Here is a 22001-nt window from a genome sequence, read left to right as displayed (position 1 = left end):
TTCTCACTGTTGGCTTTAAAGCTCTCCATTACTTTGCCCCCTGTTTTTTTTACCTCACCTCCCTTCTCTCCTTCTACATCCCAGCCCGCACACTCTGCTCCTCTGGTGCTAACCTTCTCGCTGTGCCTCGATCTCGCCTGTCCTGCCGTAGACCCCTGGCCCACATCCTACCTCTGGCCTGGAATGTCCTCCCTCCTCAAATAATAAGAATAATGATAATGATGGCATTTACTAAGTGCTTAGCGTGTGCAAAGCACTGTTCTAAGCGCTGGGGAGGTTACAAGGTGATCAGGTTGTCCCACATGGGGCTCACAGTCTTCACCCCCATTTTACAGATGAGGGAACCGAGGCCCAGAGAAGTGAAGTGACTTACCCAAAGTCACACAGCTGACAATTGCCAGAGCCGGGATTTGAACCCATGACTCTGACTCTCAAGCCCGTGCTCTTTCTACTGAGCCATGCTGCTTCTCTGCCAAGCAACCACTCTTCCCTGCTTCAAAGCCCTACTGCAGGCACAGCTCCTCCAAGAGGGCCTCCCAGACTTAAGCCCCTTGTCCCTCAGCTCCCCCTCCCTTCTGCGTCACCTCGACTTGCTCCCTTTCCTCTTCCCCCACGTCCCCCCGCCGTAGTACGTATGTTTATAAGCATGTGTCTATAATTCTACTTAATTTTACTGAAGCCTGTTTACTTGTTTTGATGTCTGCCCCACCCCCCACCCCCCGGCCCCAGTCTGTAAGCCCTTCATGGGCAGGGGCTGTCCCTCTTTAACAATAATGATAGTATCTGTTAAGCACTTACTATGTTGAAAGCACTGTTCTAAGCGCTGGCACTGTTCTAAGCTCTTTATCGCTGTACTGTACTTTCCAAGCATTTAGTACAGTGCTCTGCACACAGCGCTCAATAAATACAATTGAACGGAATGAATGAAAACAAAGCATACAAACAAAAGCCCTAAAACTATATTTTCCCCTATCAATCTTGGCTTCCTCGATCTCATTTACAGAAAATTGTCTAGGTAAAGTCAAACTATGAAGACACACCAAGTTTCCCCACTTTTTCCTTTCCTCACCAGAGTTTGAAGTCGTTTTCACATATACGTTTCTTAGTTTTGATCAGCATTAAAATGGAAGCAAATCTAAGCAAAATGAAGCACCTCCCCAAGACTGCTAACGGACAATGCCTCACAATCCCGGCCCAAGTAAAGCTGGAAAGAGGTCTACATATTTAACGCAATTGGGGAAATAAACAGAATAAGCAACATATAAAGGTATGGGGCAGTTTTTTTAAAATACCAAAGGGACTATTTTTTAATGGTATCTGTTAAGCACTTAACTATGTGCCAGGCACTGTACTAAGTGCTGGGGTAAATACATGATAGTTAGGTTGGACACAGTCCATGTCCCACATGGGGCTCACAGTTTTCATCTCCATTTTTACAAATGGGGGAACTGAAGCCCAGAAAACGGACGTGACTCGCCCAAACTCATACAGCAGACAAGTGGAAGAGACAGGACTAGACCCCAGGCCCTTCTGGGTTCAGGTGCTAGGTTTCCAAAATATTTTGGACAATTTTACCTGAAGATGGGTTGTTGCTCATGATAAGAGGTGGTCCGTTGGTAACACAAGTAGCGAAAAGTTTGTCAGATCCCCGCTACAAGAGAAAAGGAAAACGGCAAGTTCCACTGTTTCCTAAATTTCATTCAAATTCTCTTAGAACAAAAGAACAATTCAGAATCTGACTGGAATTGCTGAATATTGAAATTGGTTGCATAGCCTTAATTTGGATGCAAAACCTACTTGCAAAGGGTTGGAAATAATGCATTTAATTGTTTCATGCTACACTGCTTTGTTCTTTCCATACCCATAATTGTCAGGCCGCAAAAAACACCAATATAGAAAGGGAAAATATAATTCACCTGTCAAATTATACACCTCCCTAGAATTTTATAAATCCTATCAAAGATGAAAGAAATCCTTAGTAACAGTTAGCAACTAGCAAAAGACATAAAATGTTGGGCTACAAATGTTTAATCCTTTAAATGAACCTTCGGGACTTCTTTGAAAAGTGGGTTTGACCTTGCCACAATTATCCAGCATTAAGCTCTCTCAGGGGCCTGTTCACTGATGAATGAACAGAAACAGTCACATCTACTTATCAGAAATATTCAGACCCTTCAAGGAAAGACCTTTTTTCTAGTTCTGACTGTAAATGAAGGCCTGCAGAACTTGAGCTTTCACTGAATACAATGAGAGTTCAAGGGAAATGGTCAAATCGGTTGTTCGGTATCACTGTTCTCTAATGACTATGATGAACATGTAAATCAATCTTGGCTCATTTCAAACACCCAGAACCATACGTTTTTATTCCCCTTTGACAAGCCTCGGTTAGACTGTTAGTCACTTCCCTTCTCTCCTTCTACATCCCAGCCTGCACACTCCACCTCTGGTGCCGCTAACCTTCTCACTGTGCCTCAATCTCTCCTGTCTCGATGCTGACCCCGTGGCCCACATCCTACCTCTGGCCTGGAACGGCCTCCCTCCTCAAATCCACCAAACAATCACTCTTCCCCGCTTCAAAGCCCTACTGAGAAGCAGCGTGGCTCAGTGAGAAGCAGCGTGGCTCAGTGGAAAGAGCCCGGGCTTTGGAGTCAGAGGTCATGGGTTCAAATCCTGGCTCCGCCAATTGTCAGGTGTGTGACTTTGGGCAAGTCACTTAACTTCTCTGGGCCTCAGTTACTTCATCTGTAAAATGGGAATTAAGACTGTGAGCCCCCTGTGGGCCAACCTGATCACCTTGTTACCTCCCCAGCGCTTACAACAGTGCTTTGCACACAGTAAGCGCTTAACAAATGCCATCATCACTATTATTATTCTTACTGAAGGCTCACCTCCTCCAAGAGGCCTTCCCAGACTAAGCCCCCTTTTCTTCAGCTCCCCTGCCCCGGCCTTCCAAGTCACCTTGACTGGTTCCCTTTGCTCTCCCCATCCCCCAACCCCTGCCCCATAGCACTTATGTATATATGTATACATCTAAAATTCTATTTATTTATACTGATGCCTGTTTACTTGTTTTGATTCTGCCTCGCCTCCTCTAGACTGTAAGCCCTTTGTGGACAGGGATTGTCTCTACTGCTGTATTGTACTTTCCAAGTGCTTAGTACTGTGCTCTGCACACAGTAAGCGCTCAATAAATATGATCGAATGAATGATCAATAATAATAATAATAATGGTATTTATTAAGTGCTTACGATGTGCCAAGCACTGTTCTAAGCACTGGGGTAAGATACAAGGTCATCAGGGTTGTCCCACATGGGGTTCACAGTCTTAACCCCCATTTTACAGATGAGGTCACTGAGGCCCAGATAAGTTAAGTGACTGGCCCAAAGTCACAATGCTGACAAGCGGCAGAGCAGGGATTAGAACCCACGACCTCTGACTCCCAAGCCCGGGTTTACACTTAGTATACGCCAAGTACAGTGCTTCGTACTGCAGTAGACATCAGGTTATTGCTTTAACCTCAATCAATCAATCAATCAATCAATCAATGAGTCGTATTTATTGAGTGCTTACTTTGTGCAGGGCGCAGTACTAAGCCCTTGGGAGAGCACAACACCGACAATATACAGACCAGTCCCTGCCCACAATGAGCCTTCAGTCAAGAGGGGGAGACAGTCATTAATACAAATAAATAAAGAGAAGCAGCATAGCCTAGTGGATAGAGCACAGTCCAGGAAGTCAGAAGGACCCAGGTTCTAATCCCAGCTCCAGCCACTTGTCTGCTATGCAGCCTTGGGCAAATCACTTCACTTCTCTGTGCCTCCGTTAGCTCATCTGTTAAATGGAAATTAGGACTGTGAGCCTTATGTGGGACAGGGACCCTGTACAACCTGATTAACTTATGTCTACCCCAGCTCTTCATTCAGTGCCTGGCACATAGTAAGTGATTAACAAATACCACAGTAAATAAATCAATTAAGAAATAAAATTGAGGATATGGACATAAGTGCTGTGGGGCTGGGGTGGTGAATAAAGGGAGCAGGTCAAGATGACACAGAAGGGAGTGGGAAAAGAGGATATGAGGGCTTAGTCGGGGAAGATCTCTTGGAGGAGATGTGCCTTCAATAAGGCCTTGAAGGTGTGGAGAGTGGTTGTTTGTTGGATATGAAAAGCGAGGACATTCCCAAGCGCTTAGAACACACAGTAAGCACTCAATAAATACGACTGAATGAATGAATGAATGAGTGAATGAGTGAATGAATGACAAGGGCAAGAGGTTGGCGGTGATATAGACGAGATCGAGGAACAGTGAGACGGTTAGCGATAGAGGAGCCAAGTATGTGGACTGAGTTGTAATAGGAGAGTAGTGAGGTGACGAAGGAGGGGGCAAGGTGATTGAGTGCTTCAAATCCAATGGTAAGGAGTTTCTCTTTGATGCGGAGGTGGATGGGCAAGCACCGGCGGTTCTTGAGGAGAGGGGAAACACGGCCTGAATGATTTTGTAGAAAAATGATCTGTGCAGCAGAGTGTAGTAGGGACTGGAGTGGGGAGAGACAGGGGGCAGGGAGGACAGTAAGAAGGCCAATTCAGTCTTCAAGGCGGGATAGGATAAGTGCTTGGATTAACATGGTAGCAGTTTGGATGGAGAGGAAAGGATGGATTTTAGTGAAGTTGTGAAGTTTGAACCGAAAGGATTTAGTGACAGGTTGAATAAGTTGGTTGAATGAGGGAGAGGAGTTAAGGACAATGCCAACGCCACATAGGGCTCAGTCTAATAGCTCCTGCAAGCTCGGCTCCTCCTCTAGACTGCATGCTGGTTGAGGGCAGGGAATGTGTCTCTCATATTGTTGTGCTGTACTTTCCCAAGCACTTAGTACAATGCCCTACACACGGCAAGCACTCAAGAAATACCAATTGACTGATCGATTGATTATCCTTGACTCATCTCAGTACTTTAACCAACATATTCTGTCAACCGATCTTGTTGATTCTAACACCACCGTTCCAGAGTCTGCACCTTCCTATGCATTCAAACTGCCTCCAGGCTAATTCAAGCACTTATCACATCCCAATTCTTCTATGGGCATCAGCCTCACTGACTTCCCTATCCACTCTCCTCACTCAAGTCCTAGTTTCACTTTGATGCCCAAATCATTTTTTCAGAAAAACCATTTAGTTCATGTCTCCCCACTCCTCAAAACAGAAACTCTTTACCTTCAGCTTTTAAGACCCTCAAAGCAGCTCTCTCTCTCTTCCTACCTTACCTCACTGACCTCCATCTGCAACCCAGCCCACATACTCAGCTCCTCTAACACCAACCTACCCACTAAACCTTAACCTCTTTTTCCTGACCAACCCCCTGCCCACATCCTACCTTGAGCCTTGGAACTCCCTCCCCTTTCAAATACCACCACCACTCTCCCCATGTTTCATGGGGGGTGGGGTGGGGAGCAGGGGGAGGAGGGGAGCAAGAACAAGGCTCAGTGAATAGACTAAAGTTTAGACAAATTATTTTTATGCTTAACTAATTATAATTATCACAGTGGCACTGTACTACAGGACAAGCACTATACTAAGTGCTGGGGTAGATGCAAGATTATCAGAGAATATCCAGTTAATCAATCAAATGATCGGTCAATGGTATTTACTGAGTGTTTATAGTGTGCGGTCCACTGTACTAAGCATTTGGGAGAGTACAATATAACGGAGTTGGTAGAAACGTTCTCTGCCTACAACAAGCTTACAGTCTAGGCAGGGAGACAGACATGAATATGAATAAATAAATTACGGATATGTATGGAAGGGCTTTGGGGTTGGCAAAGAGGTGCATAAAGGATGCAAATCCAAGTGTGCAAGGGTGGCGTAGAAGGGATTGAGAGAAGAGGAAATGAGAGCCTAGTCAGGGAAGGACTCTTGGAGGAGATGTCAAACACACTAATCAATCAGTCATCAATCATTTGTATCTACTGAGTACTTACAGTGTGCAGAGCACTGTACTAGGCACTTGGGAGAGTACAACATAACATGCTCCCTTCCCGCAATGAGCTTACAACCCAGAGGGGGTGATTTTATATATACACACACACTTTATATATATAAATACATGCATATAATACATACATATGATATTAATGTTAACATTAATATAAATAAATTACAGATATGTACATAAGTGCTGTGGGGCTGAGGATGGGGTGAATAATTCATTCATTCATTCAATCGTATTTACTGAGTGCTTAGCACTATACTATGCGCTTGGGAAGTACAAATCGGCAACAAATAGAGATCGTCCCTACCCAACAACGGGCTCACAGTCTAGAAGAGAATAATAAATGCAAATACAAGTGCAAGGGTGATGCCGGAGGGAGAGGGAGAGGAGATAACAAGGAAATTAGGGAAGCCTCTTGCTGGAGATGCGCCTTCAGTAGGGCTTTGAGGGTGGGGACAGTGATCATCTGCTGGATATGAAGAGGGAGGGCATGCCAGACCAGAAGCAGGACAATGGGTGGCAAGATAGATGAGTCTCAGGTACAGTGAGTACACTGATATTAGAGGACTGAAGTGTGTGGGCAGGGTTGTAGTAGGAAAGCAGCAAAGAAAAGTAGGAAGGGGCAAGATAATTGAATGGTTCAAAGCCAGTAGTAAGGAGTTTCTGTTAGATGCACAGGTGGATGGGCAACCACTGGAGCTTCTTAAGGAGTGGGGAAATTCGGACGGGACGTGTTTGCAGGAAAATGAGTGTAGTCTGGATTACAGTCAGGGAGATTCAGCAAGGACACCGTATGCAGTAATCAAGGTGGGAGAAGGTAAAAGCTTGGATTAATGTGACAGCAATGGGGATGGAGAGGAACAGGAGGATTTTAGCCATGCTGTGAAAGTTTAACCTCCAGAATTTAGTAACAGATTGAGTAAGTAAGTTAAATGAGAGATGAGTAAAGGATAACGCTAAGGTTATGGGCTTGTGAGACACGAAGGATGGTGGGGCTGTCTTCAGTGATGGGAAAGTCAAGGGGAAGACAGAGTTTGGGTGGGATGATGCAGAGTTCTGTTTTGGACACGTGAAGGTTGAGGCGTCAGTGGGACATCCAACTAGAGATAACCTGAAGGCAGGAGGAACTGTGAGACTGCACAGCAGAAGAGCCATCAGGGCTGGAGAAGTAGATTTGGGAATCAACTGCATACAAGACGGTAGTTGTAGCCACAGGAGTGGAGTGAGTTCTCCAAAAGAGTGAGTGTAAACGGAGAATAGGAATAGATTAGACTAGACTAGACTAGACTAGACTAGACTACCATAGAACAGAAGAGAAGATGTGCCTTCAATAAAGCTTTGAAGGTGGGGAGAGTGATTATCAGATATGAAGAGGGAGGGGGGTCCTGGACAGAGGCAGGACACGGGTCGAGGTTCAGTAAGCAGCTTAGCACTGTTGTGGTTCTTATCTTGTACTGTTAAATCGTGTCCAACCTGTAGCGACGCCATGGGCACATCTCTCCTGGAATGCCCCACCTATATCTGCAGTCGTTCTGGTAGTGTGTCCATAGTGTTTTCTTGGGAAAAATATAGAAGTGGTTTACCATTGCCTCCTTCCAAAGCTTAGCATTAGCATACTGAAATGTGTTGGCGAGGTGAGGTAGGAGGGGGCAAGGTGATTGAGTGCTTGGAAGACTGAACTCCTTGTCTTCCCTCCCAAACCTTGCCCGCTCCCTGACTTTCCCATCTCTGTTGACGGCACTACCATCCTTCCCGTCTCACAAGCCCACAGCCTTGGTGTCATCCTCGACTCCGCTCTCTCATTCACCCCTCACATCCAAGCCGTCACCAAAACCTGCCGGTCTCAGCTCCACAACATTGCCAAGATCCGCCCTTTCCTCTCCATCCCAACCACTACCCTGCTCATTCAAGCTCTCATCCTATCCCGTCTGGACTACTGCATCAGCCTTCTCTCTGATCTCCCATCCTCGTGTCTCTCTCCACTTCAATCCATACTTCATGCTGCTTATCTTTGTCCAGAAATGCTCTGGGCATATTACTCCGCTCCTCAAAAATCTCCAGTGGCTACCAATCAATCTGCGCATCAGGCAGAAACTCCTCACCCTGGGCTTCAAGGCTCTCCATCACCTCGCCCCCTCCTACCTCACCTCCCTTCCCTCCTTCTACAGCCCAGCCCACACCCTCCGCTCCTCCACCGCTAATCTCCTCACCGTACCTTGCTCTCGCCTGTCCCGCCATCGACCCCCGGCCCACGTCATCCCCCGGGCCTGGAATGCCCTCCCTCTGCCCATCCGCCAAGCTAGCTTTCTTCCTCCCTTCAAGGCCCTGCTGAGAGCTCACCTCCTCCAGGAGGCCTTCCCAGACTGAGCCCCTTCCTTCCTCTCCCCCTCGTCCCCCTCTCCATCCCCCCCCATCTTACCTCCTTTCCTTCCCCACAGCACCGGCATATATGTATATATGTTTGTACATATTCATTACTCTATTTATTTATTTATTTTATTTGTAGATATCTACTCTATTTATTTTATTTTGTTAGTATGTTTGGTTTTGTTCTCTGTCTCCCCCTTTTAGACTGTGAGCCCACTGTTGGGTAGGGACTGTCTCTGTATGTTGCCAATCTGTACTTCCCAAGCGCTTAGTACAGTGCTCTGCACATAGTAAGCGCTCAATAAATACGATTGATGATGATGATGATGATGATGATGATGGAAGACAATGGTAAAGAGTTTCTGTTCGACGCATAGGTGGATGGGCAACCACTGGAAGTTTTTGAGGAGTGGGGAAACATGGACTGAACAGAAAACTGATCCAGGCTGCAGAGTGAACTTTGGACTGGAGTGGGAAGAGACAGGAGGCATGGAGGTCAGCAAAGAGGCTGATGCAGTAAATCACAGCAGGAGAGGATGAGTTGCTTGGATTAAAAAGGCTCTGTATAACGAGTAGGCAAAATGAATATTTCATCGTCATTTTACAGATGAGGGATCAGAAGCACAGAGAAGTTCAGTAAATTGCTAACTTGCTCAAGGTCACTCAGCAGAGAAGTAGCAGAACCAGATTTAGAACTCAGGTGCTCTCAAGCTCACGCTTTTTCCACTAGGCAATATTGGGAGTGTGCATGGCTGGGTTGTAGTAAGAGCTAATTGAGTGATTTGGAGTTGACAGTGAGGAATTTTTCTTTAGATGCAAGATGGACATGCATGGAGATTTTTGAGGAGTGGGGAGATATACTCAAAAAGATTTTTTTTTTTAATGACCTGGGCAGCAGAGTAAAGTATATCAACACAAGCTACCAGTTTAGGTCAATATTTGCCTATTCACTCTGAAGGATCCCCCAGGCTGGGAGTGAATGGGTGTGTTCCTTTTCCCCCACCTGGAAGGATCTCCATCACATTACCCTTACAATTAATCAGTGGAAAAACCTGATTAAAATGCAAATGCTCAGGATAAACTCGCATCAGCATCACAAAGGTGGCAGCTAAGGGGCCCTAAAACCTCTGAATTCACCATGTCCCAACACCTCTCCCTCTCATCATCCCATTCTCTATCCTTTTCCACCACACCCCAAAATCTCTCAGTCCGTCCTTCCATCCGTCCGTCCATCCGTCCATCCGTCCGTCCGTCCATCCGTCCGTCCATCCATCCATCCATCCATCCATCCATCCATCCATCCATCCATCCATTCATTCAATCGTATTTATTGAGTACTTACTGTGTGCAGAGCATTGTACTAAGCCCGTGGGAAGTACAAGTTGGCAACATATAGAGACGGTCCCTACCCAACAACGGGCTCACAGTCTAGAAGGGGGAGACAGACAACAAAACAAAACATGTGGACAGGTGTCAAGTCATCAGAATAAACAGAAGTAAAGCTAGATGCACATCATTCAAAAAATAAATAGAATAGTAAATATGTACAAGTAAAATAAATAGAGTAATAAATCTGTACAAACATATATACAGGTGCTGTGGGGAGGGGAAGGAGGTAGTGCGGGAGGATGGAGAGGAGGGGAGGAAAAACGGGGCTCAGTCTGGGAAGGCCTCCTGGAAGAGGTGAGCTCTCAGTAGGGCTTTGAAGGGAGGAAGAGGGCTAGGTTGGCGGATGTGCGGAGGGAGGGCATTCCAGGTCAGGGGGAGGACGTGGGCGGGGGAGAACGACGAACAGTGAGGAGGCTAGTGGCGGCAGAGGAGTGGAGGGTGCAGGCTGGGCTGTAGAAGGAAAGAAGGGAAGTACGGTAGGAGGGGGCAAGGTGATGGAGAGCCTTGAAGCCGAGAGTGAGGAGTTTTTGCTTGATGCGTAGGTTGGCTGGTAGCCACTGGAGATTTTTGAGGAGGGGAGTAACATGCCCAGAGTGTTTCTGCACAAAGAGGATCCAGGCAGCAGACTGAAGTATAGACTGCAGCTGGGGGACAGACAGGAGGATGGGAGATCAGAGAGGAGGCTGATGCAGTAATCCAGTCGGGATAGGATGAGAGATTGAACCAGCAACGGTAGCCGTTTGGATGGAGAGGACAGGGCAGATCTTGGCAATGTTGTGGAGGTGATAATAATAAATCTGTTCAAACATATATACAGGTGCTGTGGGGAGGGGAAGGAGGTAGGGTTGTGGGGGATGGGGAGGAGGAGAGGAAAAAGGGGGCTCAGTCTGGGAAGGCCTACTGGAGGAGGTGAGCTCTCAGTAGGGCTTTGAAGGATATGTGGAGGGAGGGCATTCCAGGCCAGGTCGAGGAGGATAAGGATAGAGTAGGAGCCACTGGATTTGGCAAGAAGGAGGTCATTGGTGACCTCTGAGAGGGCAGTTTTGGTGAAGCGTAGGGGACGGAAGCCACACTGGAGGGGGTCGAGGAGAGAGTTGGCGTTGAGGAATTTGAGGCAGCGGGTGTAGACGACTCATTCAAGGAGTTTGGAAAGGAATGGTAGGAGGGAGATAGGGTGATAACTAGAAGGGGCGGTGGGGTCGACAGGGTTTTTTTAGGATGGGGGAAACATGGGCATGCGTGAAGGCAGAGGGGCAGAACCAGTGGAGAGTGAGCGGTTGAAGACGGACATCATGCATGATGTCACCCCCATCAGCTCACACCTACCCAATCCCTCCTTACCTCTTCCCACCATTCATTCATTCATTCAATCAATCATATTTATTGAGCGCTTACTGTGTGCAGAGTACTGTACTAAGCGCTTGGGAAGTACAAGTTGGCAACATCTAGAGACGGTCCCTACTCAACGACGGGCTCACCGTCTAGAAGAGGGAGACGGACAACACAACAAAACATGTGGACAGGTGTCAAGTCATTAGAATAAATAAAAGTAAAGCTAGATGCACATCATTAACAAAATAAATAGAATAGCATATATTTACAATAGTAAATATGCACCATTCCCTCTCCCCACCCTCTGACCCTCGCTCTGAGTGGATTGTGCATGGGTGTGGGAGTAAGAAGGACCTGAGTTCTAATCCCAGCTCCACCACTTGTCTGCCGTGTGACTTTGAGCAAGTCACTTCACTTCTCTATGCCTCAGTTACCTCACTTGAAAAATGGGGATTAAGAATGTGAGCCCCTTGTGGGACACGCACGGTTTCCAACCCCATTTGCTCGTATCCACACCAGTGTTCAGTACAATACCAGGCACATAGTAAGTGCCTAATAAATACCACAATTGTTATTAGTCATCATCGTAGTATTCATTCATTCATTCATTCATTCATCCATTCAGTCGTATTTACTGAGCACTTACTGTGTGCAGAGCACTGTACTAAGCGCTTGGGAAGTACAAGTTGGCAACATATAGAAACGGTCCCTACCCAACAGTGGGCTCACAGTCTAGAAGGGGGAGACAGAGAACAAAACAAAACATATTAACAAAATAAAATAAATAGAATATGTACAAGTAGTAGTAGTAGTAGTAGTAGTAGTAGTAGTAGTAGTAGTAGTAGTAGTAGTAGTAGTAGCAGCAGCAGCAGTAGCAGTAGTAGTAATCATTCATTCATTCAACCATATTTATTGAGCTTACTGTGTGCAGAGCACTGTACTATGCACTTGGAAAGTACAATTCGGCAACAAATAGAGACAATGCCTACCCAACAACGGGCTCACAGTCTGGAAGGGGAGGGTGCTAGTAGCAGTAGTAATTATAGTATTCTAATTCTGGCTCTGCCACTTCTCTACTGTGTGATCTTGAGCCAGTTGGTTAACTTCTCTGAGCTTCAATTACCTCATCAGAAAAATGGAGATTAAGACTATGAGCCCTATATGGGACAAGGGACTGCGTCAATCCTGACAACTTCATAACTGCCCCCATACTTACTACAGTGCCTGGCACACAGTAAACCCTTAAGGAGTAAGCCCTGTTCTCTCTCCCTCCCTCGAGGTTCATATTTCCTCCTGCCTTCAGAACATCTCCATCTGGATGTCTGCCCGCCATCCAGAACTCAACATGTCCAAGGCTGAACTCCTTATCTTCCTTCCCAAACCCTGTCCTCTCCCTGACTTTCCCTATTTTCACTGTAGACGGCACTACCATCCTTCCCGTCTCACAAGCCCACAACCTTGGTGCCATCCTCAACTCCACTCACTCGTTCACCCCAGACATCCAATCCGTCACCCAAACCTGCCCGTCTCACCTCCACAACATCGCCAAGATCCACCCTTTCCTCTCCATCCAAACCACTACCTTGCTGGTTCAATCTCTCATCCTTTGGATTACTGCATCAGCCTCCTCTCTGATCTCCCATCCTCCTGCCTCTCCCCACGTCAATCTACACTTCACTCTGCTGCCCGGATTATCTTTCTACAGAAATGCTCTGGGCATGTCACTCCCCTCCTCAAAAATCTCCAGTGGTTGTCTGTCAACCTACAAATCAAGCAAAAAGTCCTCAGTCTCGGCTTCAAGGCTCTCCATCCCCTCGCCCCCTCCTACCTCACCTCCCTTCTCTTCTTCGATAGCCCAGCCCACACCCTCTGCTCCTCTGCCACTAACCTCCTCACTGTGCCTCGTTCTCGCCCGTCCCACCATCGACCCCCGGCCCTCGTACTTCCCCTGGGCTGGAGTGCCTTCCCTTCACATATCCACCAAACTACCTCTCTTCCTCCCTTCAAAGCCCTACTGAGAGCTCACCCCCTCCAGGAGGCCTTCCCAGACTGAACCCACTTTTTCCTTTCCTCCTCCCCACCCCCCGCCCTACCTCCTTCCCCTCCCCACAGCACTTGTGTATATTTGTACATATTTATTACTCTGTTTTATTAATGATGTGTATATAGCTATAATTCTATTTATTCTGATGGTATTGACCCCTGTCTACTTGTTTTGTTTTGTTGTCTGTCTCCCCCTTCTAGACAGTGAGCCCGTTGTTGGGTGGGGACCATCTCTATATGTTGCCGGTTTGTACTTCCCAAGTGCTCAGTACTGTTGCTCTGCACACAATAAGCGCTCAATAAATAAGATCGAATGAATGAATGAATGAATACCTTAAAATAAAAGGGAACTCGCCGTCCTCTACTCCTCAAGACTCGCTGGGAAAAGAGGAGAGGTTGGTTTCCTTCTTGTTTTCCAATGCCCATTTCATAAAATTCTCATTCATTCAATCGTATTTATTGAGCGCTTACAGTGTGCAGAGCACTGTACGAAACACTTGGGAAGTACAAGTCGGCAACATATAGAGATGGTCCCTACCCAACAGCGAGCTTCTCCTGACCACACACCCCTTTTTCCTTTAGAAGCCCACATGATCTGCCTCTACCACCACTCCAGTTACTTGCCACTGTTTGTCAGCCTGTTGGTTAGTCAGTCAATCTTATTTACGGGCACCTAGTGTACACAGAGGCCTGTTTTTATCCCTCGGGAGAGTACAATACAACAATAATCAGACACATTCCCTGTCTACAGTGAGCTTACCGTCTAGAGGGAGAGGTAGACATTAATATGAATAAATAAATTACAGGTATGTATGATAAGTGCTGTGAGGCTGGGAGGTGGGAATGAATGAGGCTGGGAGGGGGGAATGAATAAAGGGAGCAAATCAGGGAGATGCTGAAGTGAGTGGGAAAAGAGGAAAGGAGGGCTTAGTCAGGGAAGGCCTCCTGGAGGAGATGTGTCTTTAATAAGGCTTTGATGGAAGGGGAAAAGTAATTGTCTGTCAGATACGAGGATTGAGGCCAGAGGCAGGACGCAGACTAGAGAATGGCGGCAAGACAGATGAGAGTGAAGTACAATGAAAAGATCAGCATTAGAGTAAGGAAATGTGCAGGCTGGCTGAGAGTAGTGAGGTGAGGTAGGAGGGGCCAATGTGACTGAATGCTTAGAATAATAATAATACTCATACTACTACTCATAATGATAGTGATAATAATTTGTTAAGCGCTTATGACTATGTGTCATGCACTGTACTAAGCGCTGGGGTGAATAGTGAGGAGCAGCATGGCTTAGTTGAAAGAGTACAGGCTTGGGAGTCACAGGTCACGGGTTCTAATCCATGCAGTGGCTCCGCCACTTATCAGCTGTGTCACTTTGGGCAAGTCACTTAACTTCTCTGCCCCTCAGTAGCCTCATCTGTAAAATGGGGATGAAGACTGTAAGCCCCACATGGGACAACCTGATTACCTTGTATCTACCCCAGAGCTTAGAACAGTGCTTGACACACAGTAGGCACTTCACAAATACCATCATCATCATTATTATTATTATTACAAGCAAATTGGGTTGGACCCAGTCCCTGTCCCATGTGGGGCTCCCAGCCTCCATCTCCATTTTACAGATGTGGAAACTGAGGCAAAGAGAAGTGAAGTGAATTGCCCAAGGTCACACAGTAGGCAAGTGGCGGAGCCAGGATTAGAACCCCTGACCTTCTGATTTCCAGGCCCCGGGCTCTAGCCACTACACCATGCTGTTCTCAAGCTGCTTAGAAGCAAATGGTGAGGAGTTTCTGTTTGATGTAGAGGCAGATGGGCAGCCCTGGGAAGTTCATGAGGAGTGGAGAACCAGCACTTAGTACAGTGCCCAGCACTTAGTACAGTGCCTGGCACACAGTAAGCACTTAACAAATACCATAAGTATTATTACTATTATTAACAAGGCCTGAATGCTTTTGTAAATAAGCGATCCGGGCAGGAGAGTGAAGTTTGGATTGTAGTAGGAAGAGACTGGAGGCAGGCAGGTCAGCAAGGAGGCTGATACAGTAATCAAGGTGGGATAGGATGAGTGATTGGATCAACATGGAAGCAGTTTGGATGGAGAAGAAAGGGCAGCTTTTAGTGATGTTGTGAAGGTCACTGTTTTATACCACCCCTCAGAACCACCGCCTACTTTCTAGACCATTAAGAGCCCTTGTTTCTACTTTCCTTCTCTCTTTCTGTCACTTCACTGATCCTCGGGGACTTCAACATCCATATGAATGAACCTGATGACCCTTCTGATGACCCTTCCCCTGACAGCTTTCTCTCCCTCAACTCCACCGACCTTCTGCTCCACCCCACCTCACTCACTCACCAACTTGGACACACACTAAATCTCATCATCTCTGTTCACCTTCACAAAACTGCTAAAATCTGCCCTTTCCTCTCCATCCAAACTGCTACTACGTTAATACAATCACTCATCCTGTTCCACCTAGATTACTGCATCAGCCTCCTCATTGACCTCCCAACCTCCTGCTTCTCCCATCTCCAATTCATACTTCACACCGCTGCCCGCATCATCTTCTTACAGAAACGTTCAAAACATGCCAACCCTGCTCCTCAAAAACCTTCAGTGGTTGCCTTTCCACCTCCATATCAAGCAATAACTCCTCACCATTGACTTTAAAGCACTCCATCACCTTGCCCCTTCCTACCTCACCTCGCTTCCCTCCTTCTCCATCCCAGCCCACACACTCCGCTCCTCTGCCGCTAACCTCCTCACTGGGCCTCGTTCTCACCTGTCCAGCCATCGACCCCTGGCCCAAATCCTGCCTCTGGCCTCTTGGTCGCATTCTGTTCTCCCATCTATACTCACTCCCGTGGTGAACTCATTCGCTCCCACGGCTTCAACTACCATCTTTATGCTGATGACACCCAAATCTACATCTCCACCCCTGTTCTCTCTCCCTCCCTCGAGGCTCGTATCTCCTCCTGCCTTCAGGACATCTCCATCTCGATGTCTGCCCGCTACCTAAAATGCAACATGTCCAAGGCTGAGCTCCCTATTTTCCCTCCCAAACCCTGTCCTCTCCCTGACTTTCCCTACTTTCACTGTAGACGGCACTACCAACCTTCCCGTCTCACAAGCCCGCAACTCTGGTGTCACCCTCGAATCCCCCGTCATTCACCCCACACATCCAATCCGTCACCAAAACCTGTGGTCTCACCTCCACAACATCACCAAGATCCACCCTTTCCTCTTCAGCCAAACCACTACCTTGCTAGTTCAATCCCTCATCCTATCCCGACTGAATTACTGCATTGGTTTCCTTTCTGATCTCCCATCCCCATCCCCGCTTCAGTCTATACTTCACTCTGTTGCCCGGATTATCTTTCTACAGGAACACTCTGGGCGTGTCACTCCCCTCCTCAAAAATCTCCCATGGTTGCCTATTAACCCTCGATTCAAGCAAGAACTCCTCACTCTCGGCTTCAAGGCTCTCCATCCCCTCGCCCCCTTCTATCTCACCTCCCTTCTCTCCTTCTCCAGCCCAGCCCGCACACTCCACTCCTCTGCCACCGCTAACCTCCTCAGTGGGCCTCGTTCTCGCCTGTGCCACATCCTACCTCTGGCCTGGAATGCCCTCCCTCCACACATCCGCCAAACGAGCTCTCTTCCTCCCTTCAAAACCCTACTGAAAGCTCACCCCTTCTAGGAGATCTTTGCAGACAACCCCCGCTTTTCCTCTCCCCATCCTCCCTATCGCACCCCCCTCCCTCCCTCTGCCCTACCCCCTTCCCCTCCCCACAGCACTTGTATATATTTGTACAAATTTATTACTAGAGAAGCAGCATGGCTCAATGGAAAGAGCCCGGGCTTGGGAGTCAGAGGTCGTGGGTTCACATACCGGCTCTGCCAGCTGCCAGCTGTGTGGCTTTGGGCAAGTCACTTCACTTCTCTGGGCCTCAGTTCCCTCATCTGGAAAATGGGGATGAAGACTGTGAGCCCCATGTGGGACAATCTGATCACCTTGCATCCTCCCCAGCGCTTAGAACAATGCTTTGCACATAGTAAGCACCTAACAAATGCCACCATTATTATTATTACTCTATTTATTTTTTCAATGATGTGCATACAGCTATAATTCTATTTACTCTGATGGCATTGACACCTGTCTACTTGTTTTGTTTTGTTGTCTGTCTTCCCCTTCTAGACTGCGAGCCTGTTGTTGGGTAGGGACCATCTCTATACGTTGCCGATTTGTACTTCCCAAGCGCTTGGTGCAGTGCTCTGCACACCTGTAAGTGCTCAATAAATGCAATGAATGAATGAAGTATGGACTGATGTAGGGAGAGGCAGGAGGTTGGGAGGTCAGGAAAGAGGCTGATGCAGTAATCCAGTCGGGATAAGAAGAGCGACTGTACTAACTTGGTAGTGGTTTGGATGGAGAGGAAAGGGCAGATCTTGGCGATGTTGTGAAAGTGAGACCGGCAGGTTCTGGTGATAGATTGAATGTGTGGGGAGAATGAGAGAGCAGACTCAAGGATGACACCAAGGTTGTGGGCTTGTGAGACGGAAAGGATGGCTGTGCCACCCACAGTGACAGACAAGTCAGGGAGAGGACAGGGTTTGGGAGGGAAGATAAGGAGCTCTGTCTAGGACATGTTGAGTTTTAGGTGGTGGGAGGACATCCAAAGAGAGATGCCCTGAAGGCAGGAGGAGACGCGAGCCAGGAGGGAGGGAGAGAGAGAACAGGGCAGGAGATATAGATTTGGGTGTCATCTGCAGAGAGATGATAGTTGAAGCCGTGGGAGCGAATGAGTTCTCCAAAGGAAGCAGCGTGGCTTAGTGGAAGGAGCACAGACTTGGGAGTCAGAGATCATGGTTTCGATTCCCGGATCTGCACGTGGGGCTCACATTCTTTGTCCCCATTTTACAGATGATGTAACCAATGCACAGAGAAGTTAAGTGACTTGCCCAGAGTTACACAGCTGACCAGGTGCAGAGCTGGGATTCGAACCCACGATCTCTAAGACTGTGAGCCCTACGTGGGATATCCTGATAACCTCAGATCTACCCCAGCATTTCGAACAGTGCTTGGCACATAGTAAGTGCTTAACAAATACCACCATCATCATTATCATTATTATAGATGGCGAATAGAAGGGGACCAAGAACCGAACCTTGAGGGACCCCTACAGTTAGGGGACGGGAGGGGGAAGAGGAGCCCGCGAAGGAGACAGAGAATGAACGCCCAGAAAGATAAGAGGAGAACCAGGAGAGGACGGAGTCCGTGAAGCCAAGGTTGGATAACGTGTTGAGGAGAAGAGGATGGTCCAGTCATTCATTCATTCATTCATTCATTCATTCACATATACTGAGCGCTTACTGTGCGCAGAGCACTGTACCAAGCGCTTGGGAAGTACAAGTTGGCAACCTATAGAGACGGTTCCTACCCAACAACGGGCTCACAGTCTAGAAGAAGAGAAGCAGCGTGGCTCAGAGGAAAGAGCACAGGCCTGGGAGTCAGAGGTCATGGGTTCAAATCCCAGCTCTGCCAGTTATCAACTATGTGACTTTGGGCAAGTCACTTAACTTCTCTGGGCCTCAGTTCCCTCATCTGTAAAATGAGGATTAAGACTGTGAGCCCCACGTGGGACAACCTGATCATCTTGTTACCTCCCCAGCGCTTAGAACAGTGCTTTCCACACAGTAAGCGCTTAATAAATGCCATTATCATTATTATTATTATTATTAGAAGGGGGAGAACAGACAACAAAACAAAACAAAACATGTAGACAGGTGTCAAAGTCGTCAGAACAAATAGAATTAAAGCTATATGCACATCACTAACAAAATACATACAATAGTAAATATGTACAAGTAAAATAAATAGAGTAATAAATCTGTACAAATATATATACAAGTGCCGTGGGGAGGGGAAGGAGGTAAAGCTGGGGGGGATGGGGAGGAGGAGAGGAAAAGGGGGGCTCAGTCTGGGAAGGCCTCTTGGAGGAGGTGAGCTCTCAGTAGGGCTTTGAAGGGAGGAAGAGAGCTAGTTTGGCGGATGTGTGGAGGGAGGGCATTCTGGGCCAGGGGAAGGACATGGGCCAGGGGTCAACGGCGGGACAAGCGAGAACAAGGTACAGCGAGGAGGTTAGCGGCAGACGAGCAGAGAGTGTGGCCTGGGCTGTAGAAGGAGAGAAGGGAGGTGAGGTAGGAGAGGGCGAGGTGATGGACAGCCTTGCAGCCAAGAGTGAGGAGTGTTTGCTTGATTCGTAGGTTGACAGGCAGCCACTGGAGACTTTTGAGGAGGGGAGTGACATGCCCAGAGCGTTTCTGCACAAAGATGATCCAGGCAGCAGACTGAAGTATACACTGAAGTGGGGAAAGACAGGAGGATGGGAGATCAGAGAGGAGGCTGATGCAGTAATCCAGTCGGGATAGGATGAGAGATTGAACCAGCAAGGTAGCCGTTTGGATGGAGAGGAAAGGGCGGATCTTGGCAATATTGTGGAGGTGAGACCGGCAGGTTTTGGTGGCAGATTGGATGTGAGGGGTGAACGAGAGAGTGGAGTCGAGGATGACACCAAGGTTGCGGGCACTTGAGACGGGAAGGGTGGTAGTGCTGTCTACAGTGATGGGTCCACAGTGTCAAAGACAGCGGGAAGTCGAGGAGGATTACAATGGAGTTGGAGCTGCTGGATTTGTTAAGAAGGAGGTCCCTGGCGACCTTCGAGAGGGTGGTTTCTGTGGAGTGAAGGGGGCGGAAGCCAGATGATTGGAGGGAGTCCAGGAGTGAGTCGGAGGAAAGGAATTCGAGACAGCGAGTGTAGACGACTTGCTCTCACCTATCTTGCTGCTGATGCTTTTCCCACGTCCTCCCCCTAGCCTGGAATTCCCTCCCCTTCCATATATGCTAGACCACCACTCTCCCCAACTTCCAAGTATTGAGTTCACATCTCCTCCAAAAAACCTCCCCTTTTTAAGTCCTCTTTTCCCTGGCTCCCTCTCCCTTTTGCACTATCTATACTTGAGTATCCGTGCCTTTGGGGAAATTGGTATTCACCCCACCCTCAATTCCACAGCACTTATGTACGTATCTTTACGGTATATATTAAAAATGATTTACTCATATTATGTCTGTCTCCCCCTCGAGACTGCAAACTCGTTGTGGGCAGGGAACGTGTCTGCCAACTCCACTGCGCTGTCCTCTCCTAAGTGCTTAGTAGAGGGCTCTGCACCTAGAAAGGGCTCAATAAATACTATTGATTGACTGATGTCCAAAACAGAACTCATCTTTCCTCTTAAACCAATCTGGACAGCACAACCATTGTGCTGTAACCTGGTACTTACTGTCCCTGATGAAGAAAAGTTCCTAATGATGACCAGAGAACATCTCTCTTTGGTTGTAATAGTAAAAATAATAATCAACTATCAACTCTACACTGATGACACCCAGATCTACATCTCTGCCCCTGCTCTCTCCCCCTCTCTCCAGTCTCACATCTCCTCCTGCCTTCAGGACATCTCCATCTGGATGTCTGCCCGCCACCTAAAACTCAACATGTCCAAGACTGAACTCCTTGTCTTCCCTCCCAAACCCTGCCCTCTCCCTGACTTTCCCATCATGGTTGACGGCACTACCATCCTTCCCGTCTCACAAGCCCGCAACCTTGGTGTCATCCTCAACTCCGCTCTCTCATTCACACCTCACATCCAAGCCGTCACCAAAACCTGCCGGTCTCAGCTCCGCAACATTGCTAAGATCCGCCCTTTCCTCTCCATCCATACTGCTACCCTGCTCGTTCAAGCTCTCATCCTATCCCGTCTGGACTACTGCATCAGCCTTCTCTCTGATCTCCCATCCACGTGTCTCTCCCCAATTCAATCCATACTTCATGCTGCTGCCCGGGTTGTCTTTGTCCAGAAATGCTCTGGGCATGTTACTCCCCTCCTCAAAAATCTCCAGTGGCTACCGATCAATCTGCGCATCAGGCAGAAACTCCTCACCCTGGGCTTCAAGGCTCTCCATCACCTCGCCCCCTCCTACCTCACCTCCCTTCTCTCCTTCTACAGCCCAGCCCGCACCCTCCGCTCCTCTGCCGCTATCTCCTCACCGTGCCTCGTTCTCGCCTGTCCCGCCATCGACCCCCGGCCCACATCATCCCCCGGGCCTGGAATGCCCTCCCTCTGCCCATCCGCCAAGCTAGCTCTCTTCCTCCCGTCGAGGCCCTACTGAGAGCTCACCTCTTCCAGGAGGCCTTCCCAGACTGAGCCCCTTCCTTCCTCTCCCCCTCGTCCTCCTCTCCATCCCCCCATCTTACCTCCTTCCCTTCCCCACAGCACCTGTATATAGGTATATACGTTTGTACATATTTATTACTCTATTATTTATTCATTTATTTATTTTACTTGTACATATCTATTTATTTTATCTTGTTAGTATGTTTGGTTTTGTTCTCTGTCTCCCCCTATTAGACTGTGAGCCTACTGTTGGGTAGGGACTGTCTCTATATGTTGTCAACTTGTACTTCCCAAGTGCTTAGTACAGTGCTCTGCACACAGTAAGTGCTCAATAAATACGATTGATTGATCGATTAATAATAATAATAATAATAATAATAATAATAATAATAATAATAATAATAATAGTGGTGTTTGTTAAGCACTTCCTATGTGCCAAGCACTGCTGTAAGTGCTCTGGGAGATACAGGGTCATCAGGTTGTCCCACGTGGGGCTCACAGTCTTAATCCCCACTTTACAGATGAGGTAACTGAGGCACAGAGAAGTGAAGTGACTTGCCCAAGGTCACACAGCAAACAAGTGGCAGAGTCGGGATTAGAACCCACGACTTCTGACTCCCAAGCCCGTGCTCTTTCCACTGAGCCATGCTGCTTCT

The 22001-nt window shown here is 47.7% G+C and overlaps 1 protein-coding gene across 1 annotated transcript in view; it reads right to left on the bottom strand.

Moving 5' to 3' along the window:
• LOC119946716 (polypyrimidine tract-binding protein 1-like) overlaps positions 1-22001 on the bottom strand; it is a 76420-nt gene that overhangs the window by 31627 nt on the left and 22792 nt on the right. The window contains exon 6 of the mRNA XM_038768129.1: positions 1576-1651. Coding sequence (XP_038624057.1) covers positions 1576-1651 — 76 coding nt within the window. The remainder of the gene's footprint in view (positions 1-1575; positions 1652-22001) is intronic.

This window comes from Tachyglossus aculeatus, chromosome Y3 (genome assembly GCF_015852505.1).
Source record: "Tachyglossus aculeatus isolate mTacAcu1 chromosome Y3, mTacAcu1.pri, whole genome shotgun sequence".
NCBI classification, from domain to species: domain Eukaryota; kingdom Metazoa; phylum Chordata; class Mammalia; order Monotremata; family Tachyglossidae; genus Tachyglossus; species Tachyglossus aculeatus.
Note: the sequence above shows the minus strand (reverse complement) of the source record. Positions and strands in the feature narration are given on the sequence as shown.